The 23581-nt window shown below is 40.3% G+C and overlaps 1 protein-coding gene across 1 annotated transcript in view; it reads left to right on the forward strand.

Annotated features, from left to right (window-relative positions):
- The window catches only part of ryr1b (ryanodine receptor 1b (skeletal)), a 468306-nt gene that overhangs the window by 102340 nt on the left and 342385 nt on the right, over window positions 1-23581 (forward strand). The window contains 15 exon segments of the mRNA XM_034168593.1: window positions 636-757; window positions 1733-1919; window positions 3860-3995; window positions 4085-4180; window positions 6959-7077; window positions 7243-7376; window positions 7484-7725; window positions 7801-7993; window positions 10829-11045; window positions 16203-16307; window positions 16731-16834; window positions 16926-17009; window positions 17102-17261; window positions 22563-22710; window positions 22795-23000. Of these exon segments, the coding sequence (XP_034024484.1) occupies window positions 636-757; window positions 1733-1919; window positions 3860-3995; window positions 4085-4180; window positions 6959-7077; window positions 7243-7376; window positions 7484-7725; window positions 7801-7993; window positions 10829-11045; window positions 16203-16307; window positions 16731-16834; window positions 16926-17009; window positions 17102-17261; window positions 22563-22710; window positions 22795-23000 (2253 nt within the window).

A 23581-nucleotide genomic window follows, 5' to 3' on the forward strand; every position in this document is an offset into this window, starting at 1 on the left:
ACAAAGTCAGACACTCTGATTCCTTGCTCATTTTCTCAAATGCTGTAGTCAGGGAATCCATTGAATCCACAAAAATCGCAGCATCGTTAGCAAAGTCATTGTCAGTAAACCTTTCTTTACCAACAAAGACATCGACGCCGCTGGTTTCCCAACCCTACTCAACACCCATTCCATGCAAGCAATGAACAGTACAGGAGCCAGAACACATCCCTGAGGAACACCAGTTTTCACTTTTGGTCAGGACTCACAGTTTATATGTATAGACTGGTTATGATATCAACCAACTTGTTGAGAATCCTATGAATTCCCAGGATGTTCCAGGGGGCAGCCTAGTCAACTGAATCAAATGTTTTAATTTGATGAGACATGGGTGCAAAGACTGCACAATGGAACTAATGAAGATATAAGAATGCTAACAGTTTGTTTAGTGCTTTCTGAAATCAGTAACGCTTGCTTCCATTTCTTGCTGTGCTTGGTCGAAAATACCAAATAGAAGGCCAATGTGGATTTAAACTAAAGCAAAAATGTAACCACAACCTGTAGTGTAACCACAACCTCATTCAGGTCTTGATGCGGAAGCTGAATATGTTTGTAGAACATACTCTAAAATATAACTGTCCTTTTTGTGTTTTCAGGTCATTCTGCATCAGGAAGGACACATGGACGATGCCCTAACTGTGTCTCGCTCCCAGGTTGAGGAGTCTCAGGCGGCCCGTATGATTTACAGCACTATGGGTCTCTTCAGACAGTTTATCAAGTAAGAACCAAAATAAAGCTGCAGCGGATGAGCAGCAATCAAAGATTTACAAACTGTATCAGCAGCAGCATAATGACTGTATATTGAATTCATGCAGGATATGAAATACAGTGGTCCCCCTCTATTAAGGCCACCTGTACTGCAGACTAAAAGTGGCCACATCAGAGGGGTGGTCTTTGTTGAGGGGGAGACAAAATCCAGCATGTGTACAGTACAGGACTCCATAACGTATTGCTACAAGCATGAAGTATGAGGAAAAACATCACAATTTATTGACTCCTGTACAGTCAGAAACACAGCACAGGAATTGAATCCTTTAAAGTCACAAAAAGTATGTAAAATCAAAAGAAGATGAGTCCACGAAACAGTTAAGCACATAAAATCTTTAACTTGACTGGGAGCATCTGATACCTTGGAAACATCATTCATTACCATCAACACATGATGCAAGACTTTCTTCCTGTAGTGTATCTTCAGTGTTTGTATGAATGTTGCATTTTGCCATCACTGAAATCAACAGCTAACTGTTGTGGACCTTCTCTTTTCTCATTCAAATGAATGACTTTCACCTTTTCTTCTAACGTTAAACCTTTTCTTTTCTGAGATGCGGACGTTTTGCCAACAGGAGACATTTTTCTTTGTTCTTTTGTTTACTGGAGTAATCTCACAAGCTCATGTTCACTTCTGTGGAAAAACCCAGTTGGGAATTTCCAACCGTTGAGGAGATTTTCATCCTTTTGAGTGGACTGTTGGCCGCGTTTGAGGGGTGGCCTCTCTTGAGAGGTGAAATCAATAGTAAGATAGTTGTTGCAGTAGAATGCGAGGTGGCCTCTCCTGAGAAGGGCCACTAATGAGGGGAACCACTGGAAAGCAGTATAAAATGTCAGTTACATTCAGTTTTTTGCACAGACAGCAATCAAAGAAAAGAAGTGACAAAGTATTGAATTTGCTGTTGGTGTGTTTGTCTAAATAAAGGGGTTTGGATTCTCTGACTGGAAAGAACAAGGCACCAAGTTCCATGTCACTGCCTCTGGAGGGCGTCATCCTCTCCCTACAGGACCTCATCTTCTACTTCCGTCCTCCCGAGGAAGAACTGGAGCACGAGGAGAAGCAGACCAAACTCCGGTCGCTCCGCAACCGTCAGAACCTCTTCCAGGAGGAGGTGATTCAAATGCTACATGCACAGCCTCACATGCTTTCCATTGATTGTTCTCATCTGCATGAATAACTCAACCAATAAACTATGCAAAAGGGAGCCATTTAACTTTGGATGTGGCTACAATTGCGAAAATTTTACAGCATGAGCATAGAACCACTTCAGAATTCTTTGGGCATCTTGGTGGCGTCTTGCACAGTCACTCAGTTTTTCAGAAGTGCCTACTTCAAACAGACATCACGTACTGTGATAAACGTGTTGTGGGGCCCCTGTTGAATCTTATTGTTTTGTGAAATGTGGGTATCGCGATACCAATTAGTAATGACCTCTTGCAAAAGAATCATTAATCCGTCCATCCATGGGCGCAATTTGGTGGGGGATAGGGGGGACATGTCCCCCCACCTTTTCAACCGAGGAGGGGCAGAATATGGTATGTCCCCCCCCCACCTTCTGACATATGTGTGTACTTGAAACATGCTATGCCAGTCTTATGTGCAAACCATGTCAGTCTTATGTGCAAAACCATGTCAGAATAGTATCTTTGTTTCTGCAAGTTTGTATTTTTAGCAGCATTGACTTGTTTACAACACCTGTTTCTTGTTTGTCACATTCGGAATTTTCTGGGACTGCATTTGCCCAGATTTGAAACCAAAAATAGTTGCCTGTAGGGACTAGTGTCTACACATAAGTATCAATGGACCATATGCTAATTTACTAAATTCTGAAAGTTAGAAAAGGAAATCAGAAAAGCTATCTGGGACCTCAGAAAGCCCATCTGCAATTATTGCTTGATCTCCAGAATCAGTCTATGCAAATTATGTTCAGTATGAGTGTTGTCATTAGTGCCACTTCGAAAATTAAATTCATGATAAGTAATTTATCCTAAACTTATGAGCTGTTGTTTTTTCAAACTTATGCAATAACAAATCTTGAGAAAAAAAATACAGTATGCGATAGTTAATAATTATTAAGAGCCTGTTCTTTCATATTTCTGAATACATTTTACCACATTGCAGTTGTTTTTTTTAATGAAAACTCAACCTATCATTCTTTTTGAGTTCTACACATGTGGTGATACCTTATTTACACCCGGATGTTAATAAAATCAATGCTGGCTATTCTCAGAATAAAGCACTTATAGCCACAGTTTCAAATTGCATAAGTCAAATGGTGTCCACTTTATGGTCTTGTCAAAACATTAAAATTACTGTTCTGGATGCTCAGAATGCGTCTGAGCTTATCTAGAAACCGTTGGCCTATGGGCTTCGGCCCTGCAGGCCTCGCACGTTGTCCCCCCAATTTCTAGTTCTAAATTGCGCCCTTGCGTTCATCCATCCTCTGAATCTGCTTTTTCCCGTTAAGGGTCATAGGGGGCTGGAGCCCATCCCAGTGGTCATTGGGAAAACAATTGTTAATGATTGATAAAATCTACAAATAGGAAAACATATCAGCAGTTACAATTTGTAAGTCAGAATAATTTTCTTTAAAGTCAAACATTCACCACAGATTGCTTTCTAACATAATTAGTGTGAGCTGTGATGTAATTATGTGTCCTGATATGTATCGAATCGCAATATGTGTATCGTGATATGTATCGTATCATAGAGCTCGTGTTTTGTTCCACTCCAAATTGACGTAAATGAAGTCAAGACATATTATATTGGAAAATCAGAGTTGCTTTGTCGATTGATCTGATGCAGAATGATAACAACCCAAAGGGGATGGATGTATTCACGCGCTGTATTGTAGGTGGTACGTGCCTAGGTTTTTCCAAAGCCTAGGAATAACTCGGACTTTATTAAAACAAGACCAGCAAATGTTAGCTCTAAAAAAACTTGCTGTCCTTTGCCCCAGTGTAGTACCAGCACAAACTGGCATTTCTCTGAGAAAAGAAAAACATTTATATTATTTTTGTGTGACACATCAGTTTCTGTTGTGATTGTCAGGGAATGATCACCATCGTGCTGGAGTGCATCGACCGCCTGAACGTGTACAACACCGCTGCTCACTTCTCTGAATTTGCCGGGGAGGAAGCTGCAGAGTCTTGGAAGGAGATTGTCAACTTGCTTTATGAGCTGCTCGGTAAACAGTTCACTTGGAGCTTCATAAGACCATCTCGGTGAACTGTTGATCTCAGTGAGCCTTTATTGATCTGTGTGTGCACTCCACAGCTTCTCTCATCAGAGGGAACCGTTCCAATTGTGCTTTGTTCTGTGACAATCTGGACTGGCTGGTCAGCAAGCTGGATCGTCTGGAGGCCTCTTCAGGTACGGGAGCCATCCACCTTACTGAAAAATTCACTCCACCACCATCAGCCTTTACAGTTTGTCAAGTTTTCAAACGATTGTGATCTTTATGTATGAGAAGCACAACATCAAAGCTAGACATAACGCCAAAGATAGCTCTATCCAGCCTTTTCACTTTTTTAAACATGTATGGTAAATGGACTGCATTTATATAGCCCTTTTCCATCTGCATCAGATGCTCAAAGTGCTTTACAATTATGCCTCACATTCACACATTCACACAAACCAACCCAGTCTCACGGCATGTTGTGATTCAGCAGCACGAAATATACATTAATCTATTGGTTCGTGATATTGTGACGAAAAGCGCCTCATTTTCGTCACGGCAACACAAATTCATTCTAGTTCATTCTGTGATGGCTGCATAAAATTATAAGTGAAGCGGGGGGGGGGGGGGGGGGGTAGGAGTAGGGTCAGTAATAGTGAGTTAAAAAAAACTCCGTCATGAAAATTGGACTGATTTCGTGACGGGAGGACAAAAAAAAACGTGAGACTGAGCTGACACAAACACACTCGCACACTGATGTCAGGGTGCTGCCATGCAAGGCGCTCACTACACACTGGGAGCAATTGGGGATTAAAGACCTTGCCCAAAGGCCTGTAGTGATTTTCCGGTCAGGCTGGGGTTTGAACCAAGGATCCTCTGGTCTCAAGCCCAACGCTTAACCAACAGATGTGTACATATAAAATACCCCAGGGTCTAACTAACTCAGGCTGGTTTATCCATCATGGCATATTTTGGTGTAAGAAATCCAAATAGCCTGGGAATGGGACTCATATGTATTTTCATGTATTTGGCAATATTTGGTTACATATGTATTATAGTTAACCCAGTTTCATGGTTTTTTTTCCTGCTCCCGTCATAAAATTATTCAAATTTTCGTGACAGGCTTTTTAAACTCACTATTAGAGGTGGGCGATACTGGGAATTTTTGTATTGATCCGATACCAAGTAAATACAGGCCCAGTATCGCTGATATCGATACCGATACGTTTTCATATTTAAGCTTCGTAGATCAAAAGGATCCAAAAGACCTAGGATAGAATTTTGCCAAACATTGTACGTGACAACAAAATACTTTATTATCACAATCAGCATTTTTAAAAAAAAAATATCACTCAACACAACTTAAAACAAAGTCTCCTGAGGTAGAGGGCTGACAAACCACAATACAAGGGTGCGCTGCTCCGTGTTGTGTGACACAGCGCAGCGCTGCTCTTACAGACAGAGAGTAGACTTTGATGAATATGCGTGCGCAGCAGTCAGTGCGTGCAGGAGAGAAAAAAGCTTGAGTATTGATCTTTTTACACGAGGATTGTTCAATATCAATACCAGCGTGGTATGGATATTATCGATATTAGGATTGATCTGCCCACCTCTACTCACTATTACTAACCCTACTCCTACCCCCAACCCTAACCATAACCACCCCAATCCCCCGCTTCACTTTTAATTTCGTGCAGCCATCACGGAATGAATTAGAATGTATTAGAATGAATTTGTGCTCCCATTACGCAAATGTGGGGCTTTTCATGACAATATCACAAACCAATAGATGAATGTATATTTCGTGCTGCTGAATCACGACATGCCGTGATATATGGTTGATTATAGTGCTACCTATATGTGTCCTTGGACAAGACAATTAATATGCATTGTCTCTGTCCACCCATCAAGAAAAATGGGTACTGACCATCTTGAAAAATGGGTACTGACCATCTGGAAAAATGGGTACTGACCATCTGGAAAAATGAGTGCCAGCCTTTGCTGAGGAAATAAATGTGATGCATGACTGTAAAGCGCTTTGAGCATCTCCTCTATTGGGAAAGTGCTATAGAAATGCAGTCCTTATTCAGTTACATTCACATGTAACTGAATTGGGAGCTGGTTCCACAGGCTCCTCTCCTGTGGAACCAGCTCCCAATTCAGATCAGGGAGACAGACACCCTCTCTACTTTTAAGATTAGGCTTAAAACTTTCCTTTTTGCTAAAGCTTATAGTTAGGGCTGGATCAGGTGACCCTGAACCATCCCTTAGTTATGCTGCTATAGACGTAGACTGCTGGGGGGTTCCCATGATGCACTGTTTCTTTCTCTTTTTGCTCTGTATGCACCACTCTGCATTTGGTCATTGGTGATCGATCTCTGCTCCCCTCCACAGCATGTCTTTTTCCTGGTTCTCTCCCTCAGCCCCAACCAGTCCCAGCAGAAGACTGCCCCTCCCTGAGCCTGGTTCTGCTGGAGGTTTCTTCCTGTTAAAAGGGAGTTTTTCCTTCCCACTGTAGCCAAGTGCTTGCTCACAGGGGGTCGTTTTGACTGTTGGGGTTTTACATAATTATTGTATGGCCTTGCCTTACAATATAAAGCGCCTTGGGGCAACTGTTTGTTGTGATTTGGCGCTATATAAAAAAATTGATTGATTGATTGATTGACATGTAAGCAGTTAAAAAAATCATATGTACAGTAATACAAATTTTGCCAACTACTAAAAAAAAAAAAAATTATAAAATCAGGCCCGATTTCCTCTTTTAGCAGTAAAGTTCTTTCATCTTCTCCCTTTATGATCAGGGTTGCCTCAGCAGACCTGATGTGGATCTGCATCTTTTATTTAGCATGGATTTTTACACCCTTCCTGATGCAACTCCACATTTCATGGATAAGGGACACGGTGGGTGTTTTATGGGCTTTTTGTCATGTACTGATTTCTTCACCCGTGGGAAAATGTCTCTGCTGGTGCAGGTATTCTGGAGGTGCTGTACTGTGTGCTCATTGAAAGCCCAGAGGTGTTGAACATCATCCAGGAGAACCACATTAAGTCCATCATTTCTCTGTTGGACAAGCATGGACGAAACCACAAGGTTTGTCTTTTCTTCCTGCCAGAACCAGAGTGAGCCTGCAGCAGAATACACATCTAATGAGCTTCTGGCTTGTGTGTATGCGCGTGTGTTTAATGACTTGGTACCAGTGAGTGAACACAGTTAGGGAGGTGGTAGTCACGGCTTCTGTTTCCGCCCTGCCTTTAGGTTCTGGATGTCTTGCGCTCTCTTTGTGTGTGTAACGGTGTAGCTGTGAGGTCCAATCAGAACCTCATCACTGAAAACTTGCTGCCAGGTCGTGACCTCCTGCTTCAGACCAACATTGTGAACTACGTGACCAGGTAATCCAGCTGATCTCTGCTTTCCTTCCTTACTCGATATAACGTGTCAGATTGAGAAGGCATCTCAAGTTCGTGTTCCAGTAAGTTGTTTTTTGTCCTGTGCTCAGCATGAGGCCCAACATCTACCTGGGTACATGTGAGGGGTCCACACAGTATAAGAAGTGGTACTATGAGATGATGGTTGACTATGTGGAACAGTTTGTGACGGCGCAGGCCACCCACCTGCGTGTGGGCTGGGCTATGACTGAGGGCTACAGTCCCTACCCTGGAGGAGGTGAAGGCTGGGGAGGAAACGGTGTGGGAGATGACCTCTACTCCTACGGCTTTGATGGCTTGCATCTTTGGTCAGGTACTGTGCATTAAATAATCCACTTTTTTTGTTTACGCCATCGTTTTCATCCTTTTTTTCTGCTCGCCACTGCAGGCACAGTTCCCCGCCAGGTGGCCTCGCCTAGCGCGCACACTCTGGCTGCTGATGATGTGGTCAGCTGTTGTCTGGATCTGAGCGTTCCCAGTATCTCCTTTCGGATAAACGGTCACCCAGTGCAAGGCATGTTTGAAAACTTCAACGTGGACGGCCTGTTTTTCCCCGTCATCAGCTTCTCAGCAGGAGTCAAGTAAGTGCTTCTCACCGGAGTCACAAAACAAACTCATCCTGGTCAGAATGATCGGAACCCCTGGATTTTCAGACAGAATTTAAAATATGTTCACAAATAAAAGCAGCTACACCAGTTTTCCCTGTGCTGGTAACACTGTTGAGACCTCTATACCTCAGGAACTGATCTGAAACACTTTCAAACATTCCAGTTGATTAGCGCCATCTTTTGTTGACATGCCTGACAAAGATCACATGGATTATCTTGGTTCAGACTGTCTGCAATGAAATAGAATTCAGCGTGAGAATCAATGCACATTTTTCTATTTTTAATTTGCATTTTCCATACTGTTGCAACTTTTCCTGATTTAGGGTAGTAAAACACAAGTGGGTGAACTATAGGATTGCACTGTTTTTGAATTCCATATTATGCTGATGGCATACTGATCAGTTTGCATTAAACTGACACTTTTACAGACAGGGGATGGATACAGGAACACTGAGTGTGTCTTGGATTTCATTCATATCAATCGTACACACAGTATGGCGCTGTGTGGGAAATATGGCTGCAGTTCTCAAAAACTGAGTAAGCCATCAAGACACCCATGATAATTCTGAACGACTTATAGGTTTCTGTGGCTGTGATTAGAGAAACTGCGTTTTGTTGCATTACCAGTTACACATCTTCACTGTAGAGTGGAACACAGAAGAATTTTGTTAAAAAACAAGACATGAGACATGCATGGCTGCACTGCCAGAAGGCACAAGTGAGAATCAGCTTAGATGTGATCTGTTTTCTTGTATTAAAATCCTTCTGTGCTTCATTCCACTTTGAAGCTATGACGGATGGTGCAACAAACAAAATTTGCACTACAAATCTCTCTAGAATTCTCTAATCTAACTGTGAATCCTTCTGTGTTATCTTGGGTGTCTTGGTGGCTTCCCTCATTATTCTCCTTGCATAGTTACTCAGTTTTTGAAAACCACTGAATCCAGACAGATTTACTACACACTTCCATACTATGTCTATATATCTGTAGATTATAAAGAGTTGTTCAGGTATTAGAATCTTTTCTATTTTTTCTTCCTATAGAATATGTCAAATTAAACTGGTCTCCCATTTGTGATTTCTGACACCTGGTTGTGTACAATTTTGTCCAATAAATTAATTAATTAATTAATTAAACACCCCAGCAACAACATAAAAAACAATGGGATACCTAATTAGGGCATGAATATGTATGCTGTGGTGATAATGGTGTTGTAGAACATACTGACCAATCTGGAAAATTTTGAACATTTAAAAAAATATATTGTGACTTTATGACACATCATGAACATCAAATGTAAATAGCTGACTGCAATTTGTGCAGATAAGGGATAATATATGTCTTTTACTTGAAATGTGAAATATTTGAATGTGAATTGGGCAGCTCAGTTATTGTGATACCAAGATACAATGTTAACGAAAATTAAAATACGATGCAGATTGTGTTATTTGTGAAGTGAGTGCTGAGTGACTTGTTTGCAGTGGGAATAAATAAGCGCAGCGCAGGTGTCAGTCGGCGTGCAAACATGATATACATCCATAATCACATGAAACGTATGCTGCAGTCTTTAGCAGGGCAGTTTTCAGATGATAACAGATATTTAGTTTTGTAGTAATTAGCTTTTAGACATTAGCACAGAGACTGCACACAATAAGCTGCTCCCGTGTCATGTGGCTGTGTTCAGTGTCGCTTGCAATTGGCACTAACCAGGGCCCAGTTTCATAAAGCAGTGTAATCTTTTCGCCTATTAAATTTACTTAATTGTCTAGGGTTAGTCGCCAAACATTATCCATCTAATCTCCGTTTCACATCGATGGCTAAAGTTGTAGATTAGCCATTTTACGTTAGCCCACGATTTTCACTGGCATAGCGACGTTGCCAATAAACACCTCCAATGCACGACAGTTTTGTTTACTTCCAGGTTGGTTGTTGTCATGAACTATTCAGCCTTTGTTTCATTAACCGGCTTTATTAACATTTACGGAAACATACGACCTGCAGAACGACAAGCTTACCTCTTATCTTAGCAGTTTCAGTCTTCAGTTTCTTCTTCTACACTTCATCAAGCCTTTTTGTGCACACAAGGCTGCTCAGCGTAACAGCGGCACCCGGTAGCTAATGTGAGAGCGGTCACAAACACGTCATGACAGTCATCTGCTACAACCACGGTCAAAAGTGGAGGAATACGAGCGACGTAGGGGTGCTCCTGAGTGTTCCATCAAGTGGTGGTACATGATAGCCACCATTTTTGAGATAAGACACTTAAGTTTTGTCAACTAAAATAAGATTAACCTCTTCTGTACCAGACTAAAAGCTTTAGCTGGATCACGTGAAACATTAGCCGACTAAGCACTTTGTCAATGACTAACGTCAAAAAATTGGTCAACTTAGTGAGTTTATTCGACTAAACAAGATTATACTGCGTTATGAAATCGGGCCCTGGTGTATATACTGTGACACACAATTTTAGGGAACTGTTGTGGGCAGTTGAGTCCAGTGATGTCATTTTTGTAATTGGGACATCAATCGGGCCCACAAATGGCCAATGGCAGACTAGCTTTACCAATAAGAAAACAGATCTCCATAAAAGATTTCATCTGCTGCTTAGTGACTGATCACAGTGATGACAGGGACTCCTGGTCAACTGATTGAATAGTGCAGGGAGGGAATGACTGGCTCAGGAACAGAAATATAATCAGTTTTTTTTATTATGGTTCTGATAAAGTTCAAGTCGTTGCTGTCACAAAAGACTTGAGTACTCTCTGAAATCCTCCTCTCAAATAAAGTTGATGTGTTACTCACCTCAGGGCTCGGTTCCTCCTTGGTGGTCGTCATGGAGACTTCAAGTTCATGTCCCCACCTGGCTACGCCCCATGTTACGAGGCTCTGCTGCCTCGAGACAGAATGCGCATTGAACCCATTAAGGAATACAAACACGACTTCAATGGTGTGAGGAACCTGCTGGGGCCCACCTTGTCCCTCACCCACACGTCCTTCACCCCCTGCCCCGTGGACACTGTTCAGGTAACAGCGAGTCACACAGGGTTGTCAGGAGTTCATCCAGTAGAATTCCAGCATCAGGGCTTTATTTCAACAGGGTTTTATCTCATTGTGAGAGCCAACATTTTGTTTACAGTGTGATTTCATTAAGTTTGAATCAACAATCACAAGTTTGACTGAAATGTAGAGTAAATCTTTAGGAACATACCTTGGCTCAATTATCAGCATCATAAATCTGAAGTCTTTGTTTTTGTCAACACCGTAGGGGAGCAGGTCTTTCGAAATGAAACAGGCGAAGGATTTAGTTGGGTTTTTTTTTTTTTGCACATTCAGAATTGGCAGTAAATTTGTTAAAGCGATGCGCTGTGCCCTGGGTGCCTGCTAGTGTTAGCTGCGGCTGCTCCACTTCTATTTGTTGTGTTTCTGAAATACTTTAACTTCATTTTGCACATCCTACATTTAGAGTTTGTCATATCAAGCTACTTCTTCCCTGTGACACTGTAGAATCCAAAGTGTGCTCAAACGCTTGATTTTACCGTTGGCAGAGCGGGTTGAACTAAGCTAATTCGTTAACATAGCGCAAACTCTTGTATGGAAGCCAAGAGAGATACGCGACAGCAACTCCATATTCATAGCAGTGAGGAGAAACAGACAAGTCTGTCAAACAAGACAGTATTATTTTAAAAATAGTTTTTTGAAAGTTTTAATCAATTTTGAATTATTAAGGATAAAAATTGTGATTTTGATCTATAATAATCTATTTCTTCAACACACCTCATAGTCAATGTTTCCTCTCATGATTGTCATTTATTGTGGGCCCCATCATCAGTTCCTTGCTCTTGGCTCAGTGTGTGTTGCTGTTCCCCCATTGTTGGGGTCATATTAAGTTCTGCTTCCTCAGTTAATCACTGCTTCCAATCAATCACATTTAAAAAAAAAATGTTCAAATGACAGACATGGTGCTCCACAAAACTACCTACTACCGGACCTCTGAGCTCTAATAAGTGGCAACACACGAGCCGCCGCTAACAGCAGCCACACCCCTATGCAGAACTTTATGGCTTAAAACATCTTAAACTAAGAAGTTAGAAAATAAATCATCCCCCCATACAGTTGTCATGGGGTGGGGTGCAAAGCATCCATAGAGACCAAAATGGTTTTTTGGATGAGGCTGCAAACATGTTCATTTCTCCTCTAAAGATGGACATTTTAACATGGACTTCTGTGAGATTCTGATTACTTTTGAAGCCAGCCTCAAGTGGTCAGTAAAGGAACTACAACTTTATCTTCATTTGGCTACCATCTTCATTTGACTACCATCTTCATTTGGGACCATCAAAGCATATCACTTGTTTTTTGTTGTTGTTGTTTTTTTTTTGTTTGTTTGTTTTTGTTTGTTTTGTTTTTTGTTTTTTTGGTCAACAGATTTCCATCTAATTTTAAAAACTATTAGTGGACCAATTAGCTTACACTAAAATTAGTTCAATCAGACAGCTCACATTTAAGATAGAGATAAAGATAAACTTTATTGATCTCACAGAGGAGAAATTCACATGTTACGTCAGCTCTTAAAAAAACCACACAAGGTGGGTGCAAGTCGAGGAAAATGTTCATCAAACAACATGTGCAAGGATAAGCAATATATATATATATATATATATATATATATATATATATATATATATATATATATATATATATATATATATATATATATATATATATATATGAGACCTCCAGGTGGACACCATTTGGAAAATTCTCTCACAGTTTCTGGAAAAAATTGATGCAGCAAAGCTCCAAATCGTTCAGACATTTATTCGCAATAAAAATCCGACGAGAGGGGTGGACCACTGCTCACACAAAGCCTGCTCACAGGCGAATGACGCAACCGACGGGCGTGAAAAAACTCACGCATGCGCACAAAGGTTCAAGCTTGGCTGATGCAATCACACGTGATTCAAATCCATATGGTTTTTGCAAAAAATAAAAAGGTCGGATACTTTTCTAACAGACCTCGTATATATATATATATATATATATATATATATATATATATATATATATATATATATATATATATATATATATATATATATATATATATATATATATATATATATATACATATATATATATATACATATATATATATATATATATATATATATATATATATATATACATATATATATACGAGGGCTGTCAATAAAGTAAGGGTCCTTTTTATTTTTTTCAAAAACTATATGGATTTCATTCATATGTTTTTACGTCAGACATGCTTGAACCCTCGTGCGCATGCGTGAGTTTTTCCACGCCTGTCGGTGACGTCATTCGCCTGTGAGCACTCCTTGTGGGAGGAGTCGTCCAGCCCCTCGTCGGAATTCCTTTGTCTGAGAAGTTGCTGAGAGACTGGCGCGTTGTTTGATCAAAATTTTTTCTAAACCTGTGAGACACATCGAAGTGGACACGGTTCAAAAAATTAAGCTGGTTTTCAGTGAAAATTTTAACGGCTGAAGAGAGATTTTGAGGTGATTCTGTCGCTTTAAGGACTTCCCACGGTGCGAGACGTCGCGCAGCGCTCTCAGGCGCCGTCGTCAGCCTGTTCAAGCTGAAAACCTCCACATTTCAGGCTCTATTGATCCAGGACGTCGTGAGAGAAAAGAGAAGTTTCAGAAGAAGTCGGTTTCAGCATTTTATCCGGATATTCCACTGTTAAAGGAGATTTTTTTAATGAAAGACGTGCGGACGGATCCGCGCGTCGGGACGCAGCCGACGCGGTGCGGCGGCACAGGAAAAACACCTCCGTGTTGATAACCATTTGTAAAATCCAGGCGGCTTTTGATGGCTTTCAGTGGAGTGAGTATATGAGAAATTGTTTAACAGGCAGGACATGTTCCAACTTGTCCTTAAGGCTTTCAACAGAGGTGTTTTTCCTGTGGCGGAGCGTCGCGGCGGCTGCGTCCCGACGCGCGGACCCGTCCGCACGTCTTTCATTAAAAAAATCTCCTTTAACAGTGGAATAAACGGATAAAATGCTGAAACCAACTTCTTCTGAAACTTCTCTGTTCTCTCACGACGTCCTGGATCAATAGAGCCTGAAATGTGGAGGTTTTCAGCTTGAACAGGCTGACGACGGCGGCTGAGAGCGCTGAGCGACGTCTCGCACCGTGGGAAGTCCTTAAAGCGACAGAATCACCTCAAAATCTCTCATCAGCCGTTAAAATTTTCACTGAAAACCAGCTTAATTTTTCGAACCGTGTCCACTTCGATGTGTCTCACAGGTTTAGAAAAAATTTTTGATCAAACAACACGCCAGTCTCTCAGCAACTTCTCAGAAAAGGAATTCCGACGAGGGGCTGGACGACTCCTCCCACAAGGAGTGCTCACAGGCAAATGACGTCACCGACAGGCGTGGAAAAACTCACGCATGCGCACGAGGGTTCAAGCATGTCTGACGTAAAAACATATGAATGAAATCCATATAGTTTTTGAAAAAAATAAAAAGGACCGTTACTTTATTGACAGCCCTCGTATATATATATATATATATATATATATATATATATATATATATATATATATATATATATATATATATATATATATATATATATATTTTAAGGATGTGACTCGTACAATAACTCACGATTCAATTCGATTCCGATTCTTGGGGTGACAATTCGATTCAGAATTGATTTTCGATTCAAAGAGCTCTGAGAAATAGTTATATTACTTAAAAAATGTTTATGTTTAAGAAAATGCAGCTTTACAAGGTTAATCAAGTGATTCTAGATGTAAATTTACTTATCTGCTTTGCTCGTTCAGAGTTGACTGGCAGTTTAGCGAAGCGCTGGTCAGTAGTCAGCAGATACCGCTGCTCCGCTCCTTTTAGCTCCGGGTCATAGCGTAGTATGTGGGCTTGCGGATTTGAAGTGTTTCAGAAGTACTTGACTTTCATTTTGCACATTTTGCACACTGCATAAGTCATGTCAAGCTCCTTCTTACGCAGCAAATAATAAAATCCAAAATGCGCCCAAACATTTGCCTTCAGCAAAGACGGTGCTGGCTGAATTAGCTCTTCATCCACCATGCTAAGCTACAGCTCATGAATGTTTGAAGCACGCCTCCCCTCGCAGGGACGCTGTAGTTTGGAAGCCGTTGCCTGACAAACAGTACACGCAGCGAGTAAGTAAGAAAATGTTTTAAAAAATGCTTTTTAAAAATCGATTGTTGGACATTTTGGATCGATTCAGAATCGTAATAAATAAGAATCGCGATTGGGATGTGAATCGATTTTTTCCGGCACCCCTAATATATATATATATATATATATATATACACACATACATGCATACACATATGCAGACAAGAATACTTACTAGTCCCAGGCTTGTTTCTAAGTTTCTAAATTTAAGACCACTAACATTGCTTTGAATATAATTTAACAGTCAAAAACAACTGTAACCCTTAATCTCATAAATGTTTGTTTCTGTTGATGGTATACAATAACAGTTCTTATGAAATGCTTGTCGTAAAAACAGAAATTATGTGCGGTCAGAACGAGGATGTGATGTGCACAGTTTTCTGGGCCTTGAAAGAGAAAATAAAGACAATGTCAGTGAAATTTTATATATATATATATATATATATATATATATATATATATATATATATATATATATATATATATATAGATAGATAGATAGATAGATAGATAGATAGATAGATAGATAGATAGATGTATAGCAACTTATTAAGGACCTTTCTATTAGAGACTTTGGAGTTTCTTATAAACTGTGTGAGAAGCACTTTTAAGATAGGATATAATGTTAATTTAAAATGTGATATTTTAACAATATGCTGCCAGACTACGAGGGATCACTCATGGACCACCAGTGATCCATGGTTCACTCTTTGAGAAAGGTTGCTTAGGGCAAAGTCTTTGCTCTGATGGGGAAGTGAATCCAGGACGTTCTGGTCACAAGCCCACCTCTCTAATCTTCAGACCACCACCTCCCTAAGTTTGGAACTTTTGATTATTTCGTCATTTTATTTTATTTTTTTAAACAAACCAATTCAAAAGCTGTTTCATCTGAACAGCTCACCAGCTGAAAGTTGACTGTTGGTGTGTAAAGCCCAACCTGCTGTTTAATGAGTTTTTGTTTGTTTGCTGTATAGATTGTGTTGCCACCTCACTTGGAGCGTATCCGTGAGAAGCTGGCAGAGAATATCCACGAGCTGTGGGCCGTCACCCGCATCGAGCAGGGCTGGACCTACGGGACTGTGAGTATGGAGCCAGTACTGCATGCTAACTATCTGCAAGGGGAAGGAAATTAGTTATTTTACCAAATGCATGTTGCCTTTAAACCATTGCTGTGCTCTCAGAGCACTTTTGATCTAGTTGGCTGAGCACATAAGACAGCCTGATCATTTTTCTTCCAGCATAATAATAAATTTCAGGCACAGTAATGACATTTAAAGCCTCCAAAAAAAAAAAAAAAAAAATCAGAGTGTGTAATAGCAAACGTACTGCTTTTGAGGCAAAAATTCATTATATATACTTTATTATAACAGGAACTAGTAAGATATGAAGAATAGGGCCTGTTGGCAAATAAAGCATAATTTAATGTTGGTTTATTTATTCGATTATTTTAAACAAACACTATTTGTTTGTAATTGGCAAATCACCATTCTGTTATCTCACAGCTCAGGGATGACAACAAGAAACTCCATCCCTGTCTGGTGGACTTCCATGGTCTCCCAGAACCAGAGAAGAACTACAACCTGCAGATGTCTGCAGAAACACTCAAGTGAGTTTGGAATGGGACATCTGCTGACGGTTTGACTTTTGGCTGAGGCTGAGAGGAGGAATTGGTGATGTTGATGTTTGTTATCCCACAGGACTCTCCTGGCTTTGGGTTGCCATGTTGGTATGGGAGATGAGAAAGCAGAGGAGAACCTCAAGAAGATCAAGCTGCCAAAGACGTAAAGCCATAAAGCTCCTTCTGTCAATGTAGTATTAGTTTCAGTATTCTTTTCCCCGCTGTATATTAGAGTCTGAGTTATGTCTTTTATAGTTATGTGATGGCCAGTGGATACAAGCCTGCACCCCTCGACCTGAACCACGTCAAACTGACACCCAATCAGAACCAGCTGGTGGAAAAACTAGCAGAAAATGGGCATAACGTTTGGGCAAGAGACCGAGTACGGCAAGGATGGACCTACAGTATTGTGCAGGTAACATTTTCTCTGCAACTGGATTCATCACTACAATCTAGAGAACTTTTATTTTATTTTAAAAGTATTTGAAGAGTTAATTTTCTTTAAGTTAATAAAAATGTGTTTGTCTTGAAATACGTTATGTGCGTGTGTCTAGTTTCTGTATATGCCAATACTGAAATTTCATGTCCATTAGAGCAAAGAATGTCCAAATGATGTCAAATGTCCAAATGATGTCAAATGCAGTAATTCCATAGTTTTAAGTATATTATTATTTTTTGATGTTACATATACACATCTTTGGGATTTTTTTCTTTTAATATCTCATCACTATGGAAGCAATGTGCCGGACATGCAGGGAGTGGAGACCAAATAGCAATAATAATAATTATTATTATTAATAATAATAATAATGTATTTATTTGTATAGCACTTTCAGGTCAGAAATTTTCAATGTGCTTTATATATTCAAAAAACACCAATCAATCAATCAATCAACTTTTCTTTTATATAGCGCCAAATCACAACAAACAGTTGCCCCAAGGCGCTTTATATTGTAAGGCAAGGCCATACAACAATCATGAAAAACACAAATGATTTTGAAACAATAAACATAAGAACAAATTAAAAGTCCAAACACCAAATATATATGTGTGTAACTCTAAAAACAAGATGTAAGTAAAATAAATGATTTTCAAGGATTCTACAGAATTGGGCTTACAAATTTTGTCCAGCAAATTATTCCACAAAGTAGGAGCTTCTTAACCTTAGTATCACAGTAAGCCTGTACGCTGCCACCGCAAGACACAGGCTTAACAGCTTTCATAAGAGAACAAGCAACTATTCAGAAAATTTTAAGTCAGCAGAACCATGAAATCATAATTTCAGTAATCAATGAAAAGAGAACAACAGAATGTTTAGGTACCTAATACGTCAGTGTCAATCAATCAATCAATCAATCAGTTTTTTTATATAGCGCCAAATCACAACAAACAGTTGCCCCAAGGCGCTTTAAATTGTAAGGCAAGGCCATACAATAATTATGTAAAACCCCAACGGTCAAAACGACCCCCTGTGAGCAAGCACTTGGCTACAGTGGGAAGGAAAAACTCCCTTTTAACAGGAAGAAACCTCCAGCAGAACCAGTCTCAGGGAGGGGCAGTCTTCTGCTGGGACTGGTTGGGGCTGAGGGAGAGAACCAGGAAAAAGACATGCTGTGGAGGGGAGCAGAGATCGATCACTAATGATTAAATGCAGAGTGGTGCATACAGAGCAAAAAGAGAAAGAAACAGTGCATCATGGGAACCCCCCAGCAGTCTACGTCTATAGCAGCATAACTAAGGGATGGTTCAGGGTCACCTGATCCAGCCCTAACTATAAGCTTTAGCAAAAAGGAAAGTTTTAAGCCTAATCTTAAAAGTAGAGAGGGTGTCTGTCTCCCTGATCTGAATTGGGAGCTGGTTCCACAGGAGAGGAGCCTGAAAGCTGAAGGCTCTGTCTCCCATTCTACTCTTACAAACCCTAGGAACTACAAGTAAGCCTTCAGTCTGAGAGCGAAGCGCTCTATTGGGGTGATATGGTACTACGAGGTCCCTAAGATAAGATGGGACCTGATTATTCAAAACCTTATAAGTAAGAAGAAGAATTTTAAATTCTATTCTAGAATTAACAGGAAGCCAATGAAGAGAGGCCAATATGGGTGAGATATGCTCTCTCCTTCTAGTCCCCGTCAGTACACTAGCTGCAGCATTTTGAATTAACTGAAGGCTTTTTAGGGTCATCCATGTCTTTATGTCTGTAAGACAATCCTGCAGTTTAGCTAATTGGTGTGTGTCCTCTGGCTTCATGGATAGATAAAGCTGGGTATCATCTGCATAACAATGAAAATTTAAGCACTACCGTCTAATAATACTGCCTAAGGGAAGCATGTATAAAGTGAATAAAATTGGTCCTAGCACAGAACCTTGTGGAACTCCATAATTAACTTTAGTCTGTGAAGAAGATTCCCCATTTACATGAACAAATTGTAATCTATTAGACAAATATGATTCAAACCACCGCAGCGCAGTGCCTTTAATACCTATGGCATGCTCTAATCTCTGTAATAAAATTTTATGGTCAACAGTATCAAAAGCAGCACTGAGGTCTAACAGAACAAGCACAGAGATGAGTCCACTGTCCGAGGCCATAAGAAGATCATTTGTAACCTTCACTAATGCTGTTTCTGTACTATGATGAATTCTAAAACCTGACTGAAACTCTTCAAATAGACCATTCCTCTGCAGATGATCAGTTAGCTGTTTTACAACTACCCTTTCAAGAATTTTTGAGAGAAAAGGAAGGTTGGAGATTGGCCTATAATTAGCTAAGATAGCTGGGTCAAGTGATGGCTTTTTAAGTAATGGTTTAATTACTGCCACCTTAAAAGCCTGTGGTACATAGCCAACTAACAAAGATAGATTGATCATATTTAAGATCGAAGCATTAAATAATGGTAGGGCTTCCTTGAGCAGCCTGGTAGGAATGGGGTCTAATAAACATGTTGATGGATTGGATGAAGTAACTAATGAAAATAACTCAGACAGAACAATCGGAGAGAAAGAGTCTAACCAAATACCGGCATCACTGAAAGCAGCCAAAGATAATGATACGTCTTTGGGATGGTTATGAGTAATTTTTTCTCTAATAGTTAAAATTTTGTTAGCAAAGAAAGTCATGAAGTCATTACTAGTTAAAGTTAATGGAATACTCAGCTCAATAGAGCTCTGACTCTTTGTCAGCCTGGCTACAGTGCTGAAAAGAAACCTGGGGTTGTTCTTATTTTCTTCAATTAGTGATGAGTAGAAAGATGTCCTAGCTTTACGGAGGGCTTTTTTATAGAGCAACAGACTCTTTTTCCAGGCTAAGTGAAGATCTTCTAAATTAGTGAGACGCCATTTCCTCTCCAACTTACGGGTTATCTGCTTTAAGCTACGAGTTTGTGAGTTATACCACGGAGTCAGGCACTTCTGATTTAAAGCTCTCTTTTTTAGAGGAGCTACAGCATCCAAAGTTGTCTTCAATGAGGATGTAAAACTATTGACGAGATACTCTATCTCACTTACAGAGTTTAGGTAGCTACTCTGCACTGTGTTGGTATATGGCATTAGAAAACATAAAGAAGGAATCATATCCTTAAACCTAGTTACAGCGCTTTCTGAAAGACTTCTAGTGTAATGAAACTTATTCCCCACTGCTGGGTAGTCCATCAGAGTAAATGTAAATGTTATTAAGAAATGATCAGACAGAAGGGAGTTTTCAGGGAATACTGTTAAGTCTTCTATTTCCATACCATAAGTCAGAACAAAATCTAAGATATGATTAAAGTGGTGGGTGGACTCATTTACTTTTTGAGCAAAGCCAATAGAGTCTAATAATAGATTAAATGCAGTGTTGAGGCTGTCATTCTCAGCATCTGTGTGGATGTTAAAATCGCCCACTATAATTATCTTATCTGAGCTAAGCACTAAGTCAGACAAAAGGTCTGAAAATTCACAGAGAAACTCACAGTAACGACCAGGTGGACGATAGATAATAACAAATAAAACTGTTTTTTGGGACTTCCAATTTGGATGGACAAGACTAAGAGTCAAGCTTTCAAATGAATTAAAGCTCTGTCTGGGTTTTTGATTAATTAATAAGCTGGAATGGAAGATTGCTGCTAATCCTCCGCCCGGCCCGTGTTACGAGTATTCTGACAGTTAGTGTGACTCGGGGGTGTTGACTCATTTAAACTAACATATTCATCCTGCTGTAACCAGGTTTCTGTAAGGCAGAATAAATCAATATGTTGATCAATTATTATATCATTTACCAACAGGGACTTAGAAGAGAGAGACCTAATGTATAATAAACCACATTTAACTGTTTTAGTCTGTGGTGCAGTTGAAGGTGCTATATTATTTTTTCTTTTTGAATTTTTATGCTTAAATAGATTTTTGCTGGTTATTGGTAGTCTGGGAGCAGGCACCGTCTCTACGGGGATGGGGTAATGAGGGGATGGCAGGGGGAGAGAAGCTGCAGAGAGGTGTGTAAGACTACAACTCTGCTTCCTGGTCCCAACCCTGGATAGTCACGGTTTGGAGGATTTAAGAAAATTGGCCAGATTCCTAGAAATGAGAGCTGCTCCATCCAAAGTGGGATGGATGCCGTCTCTCCTAACAAGACCAGGTTTTCCCCAGAAGCTTTGCCAATTATCTGTGAAGCCCACCTCATTTTTTGGACACCACTCAGACAGCCAGCAATTCAAGGAGAACATGCGGCTAAACATGTCACTCCCGGTCTGATTGGGGAGGGGCCCAGAGAAAACTACAGAGTCCGACATTGTTTTTGCAAAGTTACACACCGATTTAATGTTAATCAAGAATTCAGATGTATTGTTGTTGTAAAGAACTCTTTGCGATTGACCGATTGAAGCGATGAAGCGATTGACCGATGAAGCGATCAGACCTGGTCGCTTCATCTCCATGAAGAACATGCTAACAGATGGTCCTGATGTTAGCTGGTAAGATTTCAGTCTGTGTGTTTTTCCTATGCTGTTTAGATATTTATGGAGTATGTTCATGTCCAACTTGGTTTTCCGAATCGTGTTTTTAGCTTTCTGGTATGTAATGAATGTGACACGCATTCCGGACCGATTGTCATGGTAACCGGTGTGATATTGGAAAATATCAGACCAGAAATCACCCAATCAGACCACACGTAGCATCACAGCTACATAATAAAGTGATTAATTGTACTAAAAGCTGTGTTTAAGCCAATAACAGCAACAATGATGAGGAACCTGTATCCATTACTAGTAACAAATCATTTACCACTTTAGTGAGTGCAGTTTCTGAAGACTGATGTGTTCTAAATGCCACCCACAGAGGCTCAGAAAGATCATTCTCTGCCAGATGTGTAAGAAGTTGCTTAGCGACAATTTTTTCCAGAACTCAAAAGAAAACAAACAAAGACGAAACAGTAAAGTGGAAAAGTTCGATAATTTTCCAGCAACTCCTCATTAAAAGTAGGTTTCATAAGAGTACAGTAAATTTGATTACAGCAGTTTCAAATCAAGCAGGACCACTTCCACAAAGTTGGTGTGTAGGCCCCAAGATAATTTACACGTGTGGCTGGCCATGGCTCAAGAAAACAAGTCGTACATTATCCATCTTTCACAATCTTGGACAAATTTAGTGATGGAATAATGTCCAAGTCAGGTAGAAACCGTTTTTATTCAGAGACCCAGTTTCGTACATGTCTGTAGTTTTCTGAATGTCATGTTATTTCCCGTCACAGGACATCTTGAATAAGCGTAACCCTCGTTTGGTGCCGTACAACCTGCTGGATGAGAGAACAAAGAAGACAAACCGAGACAGTGTTAACAACGCTGTCCGCACCCTCATTGGCTACGGTTACAACATTGAGCCCCCAGATCAGGAGAGCTGTAAGTCCTCCATTAACACAAGTGAACAGGGAGTTTTCAGTATGTTGTTCTTCAAAATGATCTTTTTTCTTGTTTTCTGTGTAGCTGGCCATAACCTTGAGAACACCCGTGGGGACAAGGTCCGAGTCTTCAGAGCAGAGCGGTCATATGCTGTTACCCAAGGAAAATGGTACTTTGAGTTTGAAGCAGTGACCACAGGTGAAATGAGAGTGGGCTGGGCCCGTCCTAATGTCAGAGCTGACACTGAACTGGGAGCAGATGAACTGGCCTATGTCTTTAATGGAAATAAGGTTGGTCCACATCTTTAGCTTCACTCAAGTTGAGACAGAGTCCAACCAATAAAATTATCTTTGGAAGAATATTATGTACAGATTTGGTACATTCTGAACAGAGGGGATGTGGCGTTGAACCAGACGATTGCATTGCATTTTACACATGAAGCACATATTCATTAAAGCATAGGTGTTGCACAGGAGAGGTTAAGTGTTTGTGTGATTGAAAAATAAACCAAACGTCAGTAGTACTTTGCAGGTTAGTGCACTTGGTTCAAAAACAGAAGATCTCCCGGGTCAAGATCACCTGTGCCCATTACTCCATGTAAGTTGGAGTTGTGCCACAAAGAGCATCTGGATGAAAATGTACCAAATCAACTTGTAGATCCATTTCAGATGTGCACGACTGAGGCTGAGTGGCGCATGAAGGAGGCTTGAGATGACAGTCATGGCTAGAGACAGCTGGATGTGCGGACCTTCTGTGTGGCCGGCTGTTTTCACCTCCGTGCTGCTGGCTGATATGTTCATGATGTGAGCGCATGGATGCCTCACATCCATGCAGCTCAGAAATATTTTAACAGACAAAAAGAAATCTTTGT

The sequence above is a fragment of the Thalassophryne amazonica genome, chromosome 4 (assembly GCF_902500255.1).
Source record: "Thalassophryne amazonica chromosome 4, fThaAma1.1, whole genome shotgun sequence".
Taxonomy (NCBI): Eukaryota; Metazoa; Chordata; class Actinopteri; order Batrachoidiformes; family Batrachoididae; genus Thalassophryne; species Thalassophryne amazonica.